The sequence below is a fragment of the Lathyrus oleraceus genome, chromosome 3, assembly GCF_024323335.1.
Source record: "Lathyrus oleraceus cultivar Zhongwan6 chromosome 3, CAAS_Psat_ZW6_1.0, whole genome shotgun sequence".
In the NCBI taxonomy this organism is placed as follows: domain Eukaryota; kingdom Viridiplantae; phylum Streptophyta; class Magnoliopsida; order Fabales; family Fabaceae; genus Lathyrus; species Lathyrus oleraceus.
This window is the reverse complement of record NC_066581.1, coordinates 103,376,879-103,390,463: the sequence shown is the minus strand read 5'-3', so window position 1 is coordinate 103,390,463 and position 13,585 is coordinate 103,376,879. Positions and strand designations below refer to the sequence as shown.

At 34.2% G+C, this 13,585-nt stretch overlaps 2 protein-coding genes across 3 annotated transcripts; one reads left to right on the top strand and one right to left on the bottom strand.

Moving 5' to 3' along the window:
- The first annotated feature begins 4,226 nt into the window (after nucleotides 1–4,226).
- Nucleotides 4,227–5,164, top strand: LOC127129914 (uncharacterized). The gene is made up of 3 exons (XM_051059018.1): nucleotides 4,227–4,389; nucleotides 4,669–4,782; nucleotides 4,842–5,164. The coding sequence occupies exons 1-3, from the start codon at nucleotides 4,227–4,229 to the stop codon at nucleotides 5,162–5,164; spliced, it is 600 nt and encodes a 199-aa protein (XP_050914975.1).
- A 1,452-nt stretch (nucleotides 5,165–6,616) lies between these two features.
- LOC127125637 (heterogeneous nuclear ribonucleoprotein Q) lies at nucleotides 6,617–12,468 on the bottom strand. Of its 2 annotated transcripts, none has more exons than XM_051054419.1 (9): nucleotides 12,270–12,468; nucleotides 10,932–11,394; nucleotides 10,728–10,835; nucleotides 10,148–10,288; nucleotides 9,828–10,001; nucleotides 8,316–8,523; nucleotides 8,041–8,216; nucleotides 7,490–7,575; nucleotides 6,617–6,948 (listed from the first exon to the last, which is right to left on the bottom strand). In XM_051054419.1, the coding sequence occupies exons 2-9, from the start codon at nucleotides 11,367–11,369 to the stop codon at nucleotides 6,780–6,782; spliced, it is 1,500 nt and encodes a 499-aa protein (XP_050910376.1). In that variant the 5' UTR covers nucleotides 11,370–11,394; nucleotides 12,270–12,468; the 3' UTR covers nucleotides 6,617–6,779. The 2 variants fall into 2 exon arrangements, with proteins under 2 accessions (XP_050910376.1, XP_050910377.1); XM_051054420.1 differs by having other exon boundaries at nucleotides 10,932–11,369; nucleotides 12,270–12,467.
- Between the last annotated feature and the right edge of the window lie 1,117 nt (nucleotides 12,469–13,585).

Sequence of the window (13,585 nt, the reverse complement as noted above, 5' to 3'; positions counted from 1 at the left end):
TTCTTAGTCTTTATGGAACGATGATAGATAATGGTGTTCTTATCAACGCCTCTTTTACCTCTATTATTTAGAAGATCTCCTGGGTGGATTTTTGTATTGTCGGTTCATTTTTCATTACGCTCAACCTTCTTCTTGGCTAAGCGATCCTTCCTCTCGATAACTAAAACTATAGGCATTCTTTCTACAGAGAAAGAATAAAAAAGCAATGAGTAATGGGCGAATAAAATAACTTTGCACTAAAAAACACCTAAAAGAATTAACTTACGTAGATACTCGTCGATCTTGTTATCCTCTCCACGGTCGAGTTCCACTACCTCTCTAGAGCTCATAATGGCGAACTTGTCTAGGATGCCAATCACTTCCCTCTCTATAATGGTGAGGTAGTCATAATTGAAACTATGTTCGGTCAGCAGCAATATGTCATACACAATGTTGACGTAATGTGTACGACAGTAAGATAGTAAATGAGCGGTGTACAAGTAAGCAAAAAAAATAAAAAACGAAATGTTTGGTAACCCAGTTTGGTGCAATATCTTCTACATCTGAAGAACTCTTCCCAAGGAAAGGAAATTCATTTTTAATAGTCAGAAGTACAAATTACTCTGATGTGAACTCTTCTAGTTCAATGCCTTTTTCCTAATACTACTTGTGAAGTTTGATTTAGGCTCCCAGTAAATCTGAGACACCTCTCACTTTCACTCTAGCGCTCTCCCGAGTGTTTATTCAGTTACAAAGATTAAAGATAAAACATTAATACAACTCAAAACTCTATTCGGCTAACTTAGAATTAATGCACAGGAATAGAGTGTACAAACTAAAAGCACAAAGACTCGACTAAAACAAAACTCTCCTCTATAGTAGATATTCTCTCTTCAAGTCTCCATCTTCACAAAGGTAGAACCTCTACTTAAATTGCAAAGCAATCCAGAAAGACATCCCACTAGGGTTTTGTCATGAATTCGGTTGGAACCCCAAAAGCGCATAAAATCAAATCTTTAATAATGTTGATTTCAAATCTTGATTGAATAAATCTGAATCTCTTGAATATATAAAATATAATATTGTTGAAACCGGTTCAAATTAGTATATTTCCTTAAATAAAAAATGTGCATTAAATATCAAATCTCTGATTGGACATAAAAGGAAATAAATCTTCAAAAAACATGAGATTCCCTCAATCGACTTGCATGCCAAGCAAACAACCTGAGACAAAACGTCTCACGAAATGTAGAACATTTTACTTAACATGTTTTCACGCATCTTCATAATGTCAATTCTAAATCTTGATTAAAACAAATACAATAATATATTTACTTATAATTAAGAATTACAAATCCTCAAGTAAGGAATTCAGAATAAAATGTCTTCCAAAACATAAACACATTATAAATCGTGGTTAATAGAAATTGGAGATTTTCATTAAATGCAAATCAAAATCTTGTAATTAAAACAAATCTAATAAAATCTCTTCGTGTGAGATTTATTTAATTAAATATTTTACAATCAAAATATTTCCAAACCAACTTCAATAAAATCTTGTATTGAACAAAACTAAACCAAAACTTGTAACAAATGTTGGAATCAAACAAGGAATTAAATTAGTCAAATTTAAACTTTCCAAAAATAACACAACACATAAATATGTAGCCAAGATGTTCTCAACAACTTTGAGACATCTTTCTTGATATCTTGCCTATAAAAATAAGTTAATCCAAATGTAATAACAATAATCAAAGTCATTTATGGCTTATGGGTCATCTATCCAACATAAAGGAAAGTGATAGGCATGATCCTCCTCAATTATAATCATGGAGGCGCCATCTCGCTCTCTCGCACTCACAAACATGTACTTCCAATTCTCATAGTGGTTTGAGTGGGGTTTGAACAAGGTTCTTTCCGCCAAGGCACCCAGGGTTACCCAGTAACCCCTCAATCACGTCTTGATACCATAGAACAAGAAAAATGTGTTTATTGTAAACACCCTGAATTTAATTATATTATTTAATTGAACTTAGCAGCATTTTATTTTATTATTTGAGTGACTTAATATTATTTTTATTATTATTTCGTGAATATGTGTGTTATGTGGCATTAATGGGTATGTTGGTAGGAATTAGGATGAATGGTAGAAATTAATTAGAATTTTTATGTAATTTTAAAATGAGTAGAAATATAGAATAATAAATAAAATAATAGAAATAGTTATATTTGTGTGGAAATTAGAGTTTTTAGAAAATAAGGGAAAATAGAGATGGGGAGGGTAAAAGTGGAATAACCATAATAGTGAATTAGGTTTTAATTTAAAAGGAAAAATGTGAGGGTTGAGGGAGTTTACTAATACGTAGAAGTTGCATTGAGAATAAGAGGCAAGGGGCAAAGTGAGAAAAAGGAAGAACAAGGGATCGGGGAAGAAGATCACCATAGCTAGAGCCTGAGTAATTGTTGGAAATTTAGGTAAGGGAGAAACTACTTGAATATAGGTGTATTACATGAAGGGTGGAGAGGGATCCTCACCCTCCTCTGGTTTCCTTCACCATTGTTGTGCTTTACGAGTTTGATGATGATTGTGTAAAACTCATGCTAATTGTCATGTTTAGTGTGTAAATTCGTGTTTTGTTATGTCCTGAATATTATGCATGATGTGTTGGTATGAATTTTGAATTTGGTTGTTGTTATTGATGTGTTGTGGTGCTAAGAACATAACCTTGAATTTGTTATTAATTAGTGAAATTGAATGTTAATTGATGTGCATGTGATGGTTTGGTTGTCGGATAATATGTATCTTTTGTTTTCTATGCAGAATTGGGGTGTTGGGAGTCGAAATCGGAGCTTTGAATGAGCTCTCATGGTCAAAAACACATAAACTTCTTTCTGCAACAGCGTGACGGGCTACCCATCATGAATCTGGGTTGATTGACGGTCGTCAGCAAGGTGACGGGGAGATCGTCATGGTCTCCATGTAGGATTTCTCATGTCGTTCGTCACAGAGGTGGCGGGTTATGAAGGGAAACAGTGACGGGCTGGTCGCCGTGGCAGCAAAATATCGTTTTTGAGCAATCGGTCCGGTTTTCGATGTAGTTTTCTTGTGTGGTCGATGACTGACTGTTGTTTTGGGATATTTGAGGTGACTAATTAATTTAGGTGAATTATTATGATGATGAAATAATAATTGAACTAATTTGTATAATTATAAGTGATGAATTATGATTATGTTTACGAGTTATTATGTTGTGAATCCAATTATGTATTATGAATGTAATTGTATGTGTTATGATGAGGTGTGTAGTTCAGAAGTGGAGACTACTATGAATGCTTTATTGCATGTTGTTTATGGTTAGAAGTGGAACCATAATCGTTGTTGTTGCATTACTTGAATGTCATACATCATATTATGTCAGTGTGTTGAAAGAGGTGAGTCACGGGTTCACAAGTGGGGACCAGTGATCGTCCGGGGTTCAGAAGTGGGGACTCAGGGTTCATAAGTGGGACCCTGTTCAAATGAGGAATCATTGTTGAGTGGATAAGATCAGTAACAAACCTCTGATGTTCAAATTGATACCACATGCATAGAGTCGGGTTGTGAGTCATATTGCATACATAAAAGCTGTGTGAATTGAATTGTTGTGGTGTTGTGTAAATTGAATGTGTGTTGTTGATTGTGTCATTTTAAATTACCCTTGCATTCTTTTACATCGTTAATACATTTTAGTGTATTCTCACTCCTTTCTTGTTTGTTTTGTGTTGCTCTGTACATTGTTGTACAGATACTCAGGAGGAGTAAGTGTTGTCGTGAGTTGGAAGATAGTCTTGGAGCTTTTCTTTATTTATTTTATCGTGTACCTCTATCTAGTTGATTTAATGCTCTGATCTGTAATATCTGGGAACAGAATGTTTATTTGTTTTTGAGTTTATAATGGATTGTGTTAATTTTGCTAAGTATTTTCATTGATGATATAATTGAAGTTTATGTTATTTATTTGAGTTATGTTGCGAGTTTTGAAACTAATTAGAAAGTATGCATGATTTGTTTGAATAACATCCTAAATGTTGATCCTATTCTTTTAATTAAAAGTCATGATTTTAGGGTGTTACATTAGTGTTATCATAGCCTAGTTGGTCCATCCTACCAGGTTCCGTGATGTTATATATTCCCTGGTATGCGACACGTGTATAAACAATGTTGATGCAATGTTTCTTCTAATGATTGTTTACTAGTGTTCTGAGAAATGGCTGGAAGGAATTATTGCACAATCGCTGATGCTTTAAAGGTTATGGCTCATGCGAATCAGGCGCTGCAGAATCAGAATTTGATGGCAGATGAGTTCAGACGGCTGAGTAAGTTTCAGAGGAATAATCAGCCAACGTTTAAGGGAATGTGCGACCTAGAAGGTGCTCGGGTTTGGTTGCAATAGATTGAGAAGATCTTTAGGGCGACGGCTTGTTCAGACGCGCAGAAGGTCCTGTTTGGTACTCATATGCTAGCTGAGGAAGCAGAGTATTGGTGAGACAATGCTCGCCAGAGGCTTGAGAGTACAGGCACTAAGATCACGTGGGAAAATTTCAAGGCTAAGTTCCTTGAGGAGTACTTTCCTACAGATGTCTGTAGCAAGAGGGAGATCGAGTTCCTTGAGCTGAAATAAGGAAATATGACTGTTGTTGATTGTGCAGTAAAGTTTGAGGAGTTGTCTAGGTTTTGCCTGCATTACAATGGGGTAGGGGCTAAGGGTCTAAGTGTATCAAGTTTGAGAGTGGTTTACATCCAGAGATCAAGAAATTCATCAGGTACTAGGAGATTCGTCATTTCGATGTACTTGTTCATAAGTGTAGGATCTATGGTGAAGATAGTCGTACTAGATCTACTCACTATAAGAGTATTAGTGAGAAGAAAAGTGGAAACCAAAATTATGGAAAACCTTATGGAGTTCCAATTGATAAAAGGAAGTGGAAGGCTTCATGTGGGAAAGATATAGGTCGGAGAGACACTTCTGCTTCTGTCATATGTTTTAGTTGTGGAGGTATGGGTCATCGTGTTGGTGAATGCAAGAGTTCTGGTCAAAAATGTTTCAAGTGTGGGAAGTCAGGACATTGTATTGCTGATTTTAAGAGTAATATGCTGACTTGCTTCAATTGTGGAGAACCAGATCATATTAGTACTCACTTCTAGAAACCAAAGAAAGCTCATTCCCGAGGGAAATTTTTTGCCTTGAGTGGAGTAGAGACTACTATATTCAATAACTTTATTCGAGGTACGTGCTTTATTAATGGTGTTTCTATGATCGCTATGATTTACATGGGTGCGAGATTCAAACTCTTGCTTATTTTTAAATTGGTTGCCAACACCTACCGCTTTCACAACAACACCTTGGACATTCAAAAAATAACTTATTTTGGGAAAATATTGGGGTGCACGATATCTAATGAAAACAATTAAAACCATAACAGTATATAATTGTTATTGCTGAAGACAAACTTGGAAATCAAACAAAGATAACTTCTCGAAATGCATCTCCGGATTAGTTCATACTCGTTCCGGAGATACATTTCCAGACACGACGCTCTTTTTTTCAAAAGAAAAAAAAAAGCATGATTAATGTGAACAATGCAAAGGAAAATGAAGGATCTTTACCTCAAATTTTATCTTTTTTGCTCTCTATGATGTGATGAATCAAAAGAATTGAGATTTGGAGTGAAAAAATGGATTGAGAATAGAGGATTTTTTGGTGAAAGATTTGGTTGAAACTAACTATGACAACAATGGTTGTGTGATCATGCAGCTGTTTTTTTATCAGATATTTCCGAAGATGCCCGAAAATATATGACATGCAAAGGTGACAAAAAAATTTAAAATCTTTTCCATAATTCTGGAGATGCATTTTCAAAATTTCTACTGAACTAGTAAATAAATAAGGTATTTCTTAAAATATTCAAAACATGCATCTCCAGAAAAAAAAACTAACTTATAAAGCACCTCTCAGAATGGTATTTTTTGAATATATAAGAAATGCGTCCCGAGATGATATTTTTAAAAATTTATGTGGTACTGTAGAAACCTTGCATTTTAGCTTTGTCCAAAAAGAACTTTGAATCTTAAACCTTGCATTTTAGCTTTGTCCAAAAAGAACTTTGAATCTTAAACATCTAACATTGCCCCAGTTCTATGCACAATACGATTTTTTATTATTTGATAGAATTTGACTAAAGAGAAGTGCAAATTGATAAAAGTTAAAATTTGATAGTATTTGTCTAAAGTAAAATGCAAATTGATAAAATCAATTATGGTTATACAAAGCATCCTCGTGAATGTATTCCTTCAATTTACCTTGCAATTTTACAAGTTTTATTTTTATCCCTATTTTTTTTGTTGCAAAAGTGGCACGTAAAAATTTAGGTTGAATTTTAAACATTTAATCCCTATTAATAAATGTTTTTTAAAATAAGGTTTTAACATTTCAAACACCTAAGCACCTGTTTGTTTTCATAATTAGATCCTTTCCAGACGCACCTAATCCTACAGTGCAATTACAGGTGGGATAAATATTATAATTTTGGTTCAGTGTCAATCAAGAAAAATATACTAATCTTGCTTCATAAATAGGAAATAAGGGAAGAATAAAAATGTAAAACTAGCAACAGCTTTAACAATATACATATATTTCAACAATTCAGTCTGTTCAAATTTTTCCATACATGCCAGATAAATTTTTGGCATTGGGGAGGTGACCAGTAGGAATAAACCTCAATTGCATAGCACCCTAAAGACCACGCAAGGCCAAATTATATTAGTAGGGATTATATCGGCCAGGACCACGATTACGGTTATTATCGTGATTGCGTTTTTCACCACTTGAGCTACCACCACCACTCCTGCCATGTCGAGATACTGGTGAAGGAGCATGCTGTTGAAAACCTGGCTGTTGCAAGCCTGCCTGCGGTAAACCTGGTTGTTGCCTACAGTCACCCAACAATAAGTCAAAAACAAAGAACTCAACTATAGATGTAGCCATTGTGTGTTCCTACTGTAGAATATAATGTATCAATCCTAACCATTAAACAATTTGGAGGTATTGAAAACACAATTAATGTTCAATCATTAATACTACAGTTGCTTTGGCTTGATATTAAGTGGAAATGTCCAATCATTGGGTTAAACTCAACTCCTAGGCTTTACAATTTATTATTTTATTCCATATTGATGAAATTATGATCAAAAATTAGAAAATGTAAGAACACACAAATCGATCCATTTTATCGAACCCCACTCAATCTTAAACCAAAGATATCAACCAATTGACTAGTGATAATTATATGTCATATATCCAATCTTATTTGTATTAAAACACATTTTGTGAAATTTATTTTTTTAAATACATATTCAAAAGAGGCCCTCAAAATTTGAAGACTTCGAGCTAAGGGTCTTGTTACCCTTGCATTGCAAATAACCATACATCATAAGCAAGTAAAAAACTAGAAAAATCAAGACTACACTTACAATACATATGCAATCCTTCCATCTGGTAAAAGCATTGGCATCATTGCCATGCCAGCAGGGGTTGCTCCCGGACCATACATTAGTGGCTGCACGTTTAATGACCTTTATACATCAGTAAGAGAGAGATAGGACCATACAAGCACCAAGTTCCTTCATTGTTAATAAAGCTAATAAATGAATTTTCTTCTTTGCTACATAAAGATATTGAATCAAATAAACTATTTTTCTTTCCATTGAAATTTTGAAAACAAGTGCTTAAATATTAATATTTGCACTACTTAATCAAGAGAGACTAAATCCAATAAGTGATGTTAACCACTTTCACCCTAGTTAGAAACAGTACATCAAAAGTTCGGACACATACAGCCGATGAAGTTGAGAATGAAACAGTTCAAAGCATACATCACCCAACTTGATAAAAACTTGTATAATTAGCAATTAAAATTCTCATGCCTCTTAATGTGAGTCAGCATTTTTGCCGGTGCAATAATGGGAAGCATCTTCCTGGCCCTCATTTTGTAGAGAAAAAACTAGGGGATAGAGCAAGTTACCTGTGCAAAGCCAGTGGCACCATATCCTGCACCAACAGCACCATATCCACCTCCAACCATACTATAACCAAGAGGAGGTGGATAAGTAGGAAGTATAGCTGAATTGTGTGAATTTGATACACCAGATGACTTCTGATCTGCCTGTGGCTTAGCGAGTGAGCATTCCAAAATTTGGCCTGTCCATTCCAGAAAACATAATGCTTACCATGTGTGACAGTTCACTGCCATTGAAAAAATAGATTGGAAAATAGTATTAAAAAAAGGTGGGGAAGTACCATCAATCTCATACTTCTCTGTGTTCTTCAATGCCTTCATTGCACATGATCTATCAGCAAAGTGCACAAAACCATATCTGCTCTTTTCTTGTCCAGCTTTAGCAGGAGGGAGAGCTACTTTTGTGATCTTACCATGATGTTCAAACAGCTCCTTCAGACGATCCTGCGTTATGTTTTCTGGAAGGTTCTTTATATATACTGCTTTCACCTGTACTAAGCACCAGGTCACGGTTACAAAACTCCTATCGCATGAATAATTCAATTCACAACTTATGCACTAAAAATAGAAAACAAACCAATATATAATTAGAAACCATGGGATGGTTAACCGTTTGGTTCAACTAATAGCAGTTGCAAATAGACAAAAGAAAATATATAACATAATAAAATATAACCAAATATTCACGTTCTATGTAGAAATCAAACATAAACGTTGGCAACAAAATGAGAATAAATGTATTACAAATACAAATTTCCTGAGCCAGGAAGACGTTACCTACAATCCACACACTAAAAGGAAAAATATAGCATCAAGCAACGGAGTAAGCCATGATAAGATAATCATATAATCCAGTCATTTATGGCAATCCAGTATTAAGGCTAAGGTCAAAATGGCACAGTACCGTACATCCAATTTTCTTTTAAATTCATGTTAATTAAATAAATTGAAAACTTCAGTTTAGTAATCTGAGTTCTTTTATGTCTCAGCCCTGTTTTAGCATTCTAAATTTACCTTTTCAACTCTGCTTTATGTTATGGGCTACACAGTGTTATTTTCTGTTTATGTATGTAGAGAAAGGTTTGATAATCTTCTGAGATGTTTTAGGAAATTAGATACATTCACTGTCTGTTTTTGATTATTTTATGAATAAAAAATCTTTTGAAGAATTTCTACGATTATTTGTTTAAACTTTTCAAAATAATCAGAATTTGAAATATTCAGAAATTTAAGGAAAAGTTACTTGAAGTAGCTTCTAAGAAATAATGTGATTGTGTACTAGATGAGCTATGAGAGAGAATGACAAAAAGTGAAATTTATATTTGTAAACAATCATAACTTAGCACTTCCCTTCATAATTTTAAAATATTAGTATCAAGATTTATACAATATAAAGATTACTTCTTTTTCATCTTAAACCAAAGGCCATAGTTTTCCATTCCTTGGGGAAAGTTGATGCAAACATTGGAAATTAAATGACCAAAAGTGTACTTAGTGCAAAGTTGAAGGGGCTGTACTTTCCTTTTACCTTCTGTTATTGTCTATGCCTATGTTATGATCAAAAGAAGGGCTTGAATGTAGTGAAATGGAAGGGTGAATAGGTCTGTTGTTGGGAATGTTTGAAATAGGGCAGTAGAATAATAAGGAACTTGATGTGATGCATTCCATTCAGTCACCCACACACACACATATATAACAACCTACACTTAAGTTTTTTTCTCCTTAAATACTTGAAGGAAGTTATTTATGAATTTTAAATTTAAATCTTAGGTATAAAACTTATAATAGATCACCTGAGAGGATGCTGATGAATCAGAATTCCTTGGGTCAGCCCAGCTCACTGTTGGAGCATTATTGTCAAGTTTAAAATTGGAGTTTGACATTTTCTGCCTTGAATATTCTGCACAAGCATGGTTGTGATACTCAATAAAAGAAAATCCCCGATTACGGCCAGAACTCTGTGGATCCTGTAACAACAAAACAGCTAGCTAGGTGAAGGCAAAGATTACCCAACATGAAACGCACTTCATAGTATAAGTAACAAAAAAACAAAGGCATTAAACAACACGCGTAAAATCAAACTGTGTCATATAATAGAAAATTGTTGGCTGACCTTCAACAGTTCCACAGCAATGACACCAGGGCCAACCTTGGCAATGACTTTCTTCATATCTTCAACAGTCCAATCTTTAGGAACATTTCCAATGAATAACCTATGCTTAACTTGAGACGTTGAGCACTTTATTTTGTTTCCCTGGTAACTCAGAAAGAATTAACTTAACTCCGATGATAATACTAAGGACAGACAGTGTAAACTAAAATAGAGACACTATCCATAACTTAATAATAGAGCCATGTAACAATATAACCATCAAAGATTCCATAAAATGAAAAAAGTTAAGTGTACCAAAATAACACAAATTCAAATTATAATACAGCAGGAAGTCAATGTAATGATTAAAATCAGTGTTGTCAATTGCGGATAGTGAATAATATTGGATTGTTGAAATTCTGCAATGCTTAGGTGGTGTAGCGCAGCTACAGCGGCTATTTAACAACATTAAAATAATTAAAAATTAAAAGACAAACAAACTAAAAATATAAAAACAACATCAATGACTTAACAAGAAACAGTTAACAGTATAATCACCAAATACTACAAAAAATGAAAATAATCAAATGTACCAAAATACCTTGAATTCAGTGTTGTTCAACTCCTCGATAGCCTTTGATGCCAATTCCTTTGTCTTGAAGGTCACAAAAGCATAACCTTTTGCTTCTTTTCCCTTCATAATCCTTACCTATACAAAAGTCTATCTGTTTAGAGACACATACAAGTCGAACTGTACAAAAGTCAATCTGCTCAGAGGTCTATAAAAGAATTTCATTAACTTTACCTCTACAACTTCTCCCACAGATCGACAGAAGACCCTTAAATCTTTTTCAGAAATGTCATGAGGAATTCCGCCAATGTAAACCTCTGAACCATGAGGTGGAAGCGCAAGAAGTTCAGCATGTCTCTTTTTCTCAACCTCATCTTTAGTATCTTCCACTCTCATCTCGTCTTCACCATCTGAAGGCTTACTACCTTCCTCTGCTTCTTCCTCTTCCTCTTCTTCCTCCTCCTCCTCTTCTTCTTCCACTTCCACTTCTTCCTCCACCTCCACTTCTTCATACTCTACCTCTTCCTCAGATGACTCTTCTTGATCGTTGTCCCCATCAAGGTCTATCTGCTCACCAGAATCTGTGGGTTTTTCCGGATCACTGTTTCCCCCTGTTGACTCTGAATTTTGGGCCGTTCCTTCTTTCTGCCTTGTCTCGGGCATTTTATGCATCTAGAAAAGCAAGCTTGCAGGGCAACTGTGAAGAAAGCACAGAAGCCAGAAGCATACAAAGAAGAGAGAATGCAAATATGGAAAGGTGGAAACAATATGAGTGGCCAGATGGAATAGCAGAGTAAGAACTTTGATTGAAACTGTCCCATGAAGTATGGACCAAGGAGTAGCATAGCAAAAAAAAGTAACAAAGACAGGCAAGATAGAATTCTGAATGAAAATCAAGAGGATAACAATACTCAAAAGGCCTATCAAAGACCCAAAACCAAATCAATGAATTTCAGAATTTCTCGAACCAAGAGTTACCCAGAAAATTTTGGCCAGTTAAATTGTTGTATAACTATTTGTCGAGGGACGATATACACAGAGGAAGAGAGGGGAAAGCAACAAAAGTAACAAATAAGAAACTGAACCAAAGTCTATATATTAAAAAAATAAAACATACATATATACAAGAAATACACAATTCACATAGTGCATAGAGAAAGATAAAAATGCAGTTAAAGAGCAATATATCATAAAATGATTCCCATAACATGTTTGGATAATGGTTTGCAATGCAACCACAGTGTATGCTGAAACCATTTACCATGTTTAAATGCAAACCAATGTGATTTTGCCAAACATGTAAAATGTGGAAGAAACTAAGTTTACACACCTCAAACTGAGGTTTGGGAAGTTCAAACCATAATCCAAATATACTACAAACATTTACTATACAACCTATGCCTCCAGAAAGAGGAACTAGTTCAACGATTTGCTACCAATGAACTAAAACATGATTCTTCTATCTACTTGGCGAGATTACACTAAAAATATGAAAAAGAGAGGGAAAAAATCAACTACGTAGGAGAATGAATTAGGCGCTATTTGCAGCATTGGTAAGGAAAACGGAAGTACCTGATTAGAAGCAAAATCGAAATTGAAATGGAAGTAGAAGTTCTAGAATGAAGAGTTGATTTCGAAACCCTAGAATCGTAATCGCTGGCGCGTTCGTTGATCTTATGGTGGCCGAATTCACTATTGGTTGACGGTGTGCAGATGTTTTTGCATTGGGCCTTTCGGGTCGGGCTTTCCCACATCAACGCCATCGATCGTTTTTCTTTTCTTTTTCTATTAGATACTACAAGATATTTTTTAAATGTCTCCCTAATAAAAGTGAAGTAAGATATTTTACAACATTTATGTATCACTAATATTTTATATGTGATTAAAAAAAGTAAAATATTTATAAAAACTTAACGGTACAAAATATCCTTACACTTTCATAGCATTTCAACTAAATTCTTTCAATCTAATAAAACTGAAATAAGATATTTGAAAAGTAAAATTTGTATGTTGAAATATTAGTTTTTTATGTAATTAAATGTGTAAAGGTATGAAAGAAATATCTTAAAGTATTGGATGTGTATAGTCTCGAGAACCACAAATATTGAATTGGAGAATGAATATATATATATATATATATATATATATATATGCATGACTAAATTTTAAAAAAAAAATAGTTTTGAAATATGAATATTTATTTAGTATTTTATAAATATATTAGTTTTGAAATATGAATGAGTTAAATGTTAAATGTGTGAAGGAATTGTTTTTTATTTCAATTGTATCTTAATCCTATATAAATTTTATGAATGATTTTTTTATAAAAAAAAATAGCAAAGAAAATTTTGTAGTCTATTGTTTCACCAACTAGGATATATACGATAGACGTTGATGTTGGTTTCACCTTTGACGAGATTATGGCGGCTTCTTCAATTCATGTGGGGAACTTTATGGAGGAATGAGGCGCTTATACAACTGCGAGGTTACTGAAGGTGAAACTAGCTGGTGGTTAGAAGTACAATCGAGATGTAACATTTGTGGTAGGCATTTGTATCTATTGGAAATGAATGACGGGCACGGGGAGAAAGGTCTTGTTGACTCTTAATCTTTATGACAATGTTTATCAATATTCATGGATAGTTAAAGAGATTATTATGACCCTTTCCTGGAACACGAGTGATGATGTGATGGATCTTACTTATCAGTATGTGGGTTCATTCTCAGACTAATAAGTGCCTCATTCAAGAAATAATAAATAATTGTGTATATGTTACGAATTGTGTGGATTTCCTATGCATGAATGTTTGTTTTCCAAGACGGGGTTCTTCCTTCCTTTTAATGACTTTGAATTTGGAATTCTTAACCATTTGGGATTCCCTTCCTCA

Excerpts from the sequence above, each read along its gene's own strand:
- LOC127125637 (XM_051054419.1), bottom strand. The coding sequence starts at position 11,369 with ATGCATAAAATGCCCGAGACAAGGCAGAAAGAAGGAACGGCCCAAAAT. Across the intron at positions 10,002-10,147 it reads TTGCTGTGGAACTGTTGAAG|GATCCACAGAGTTCTGGCCG; the intron begins GTCAGCCAACAA and ends TTGTTGTTACAG. Across the intron at positions 6,949-7,489 it reads GGAAGGATTGCATATGTATT|GCAACAACCAGGTTTACCGC; the intron begins GTAAGTGTAGTC and ends GGGTGACTGTAG.
- LOC127129914 (XM_051059018.1), top strand. The coding sequence starts at position 4,227 with ATGGCTGGAAGGAATTATTGCACAATCGCTGATGCTTTAAAGGTTATG. Across the intron at positions 4,390-4,668 it reads GGGAATGTGCGACCTAGAAG|TAAAGTTTGAGGAGTTGTCT; the intron begins GTGCTCGGGTTT and ends TTGATTGTGCAG. Across the intron at positions 4,783-4,841 it reads GAGATCAAGAAATTCATCAG|ATAGTCGTACTAGATCTACT; the intron begins GTACTAGGAGAT and ends TCTATGGTGAAG.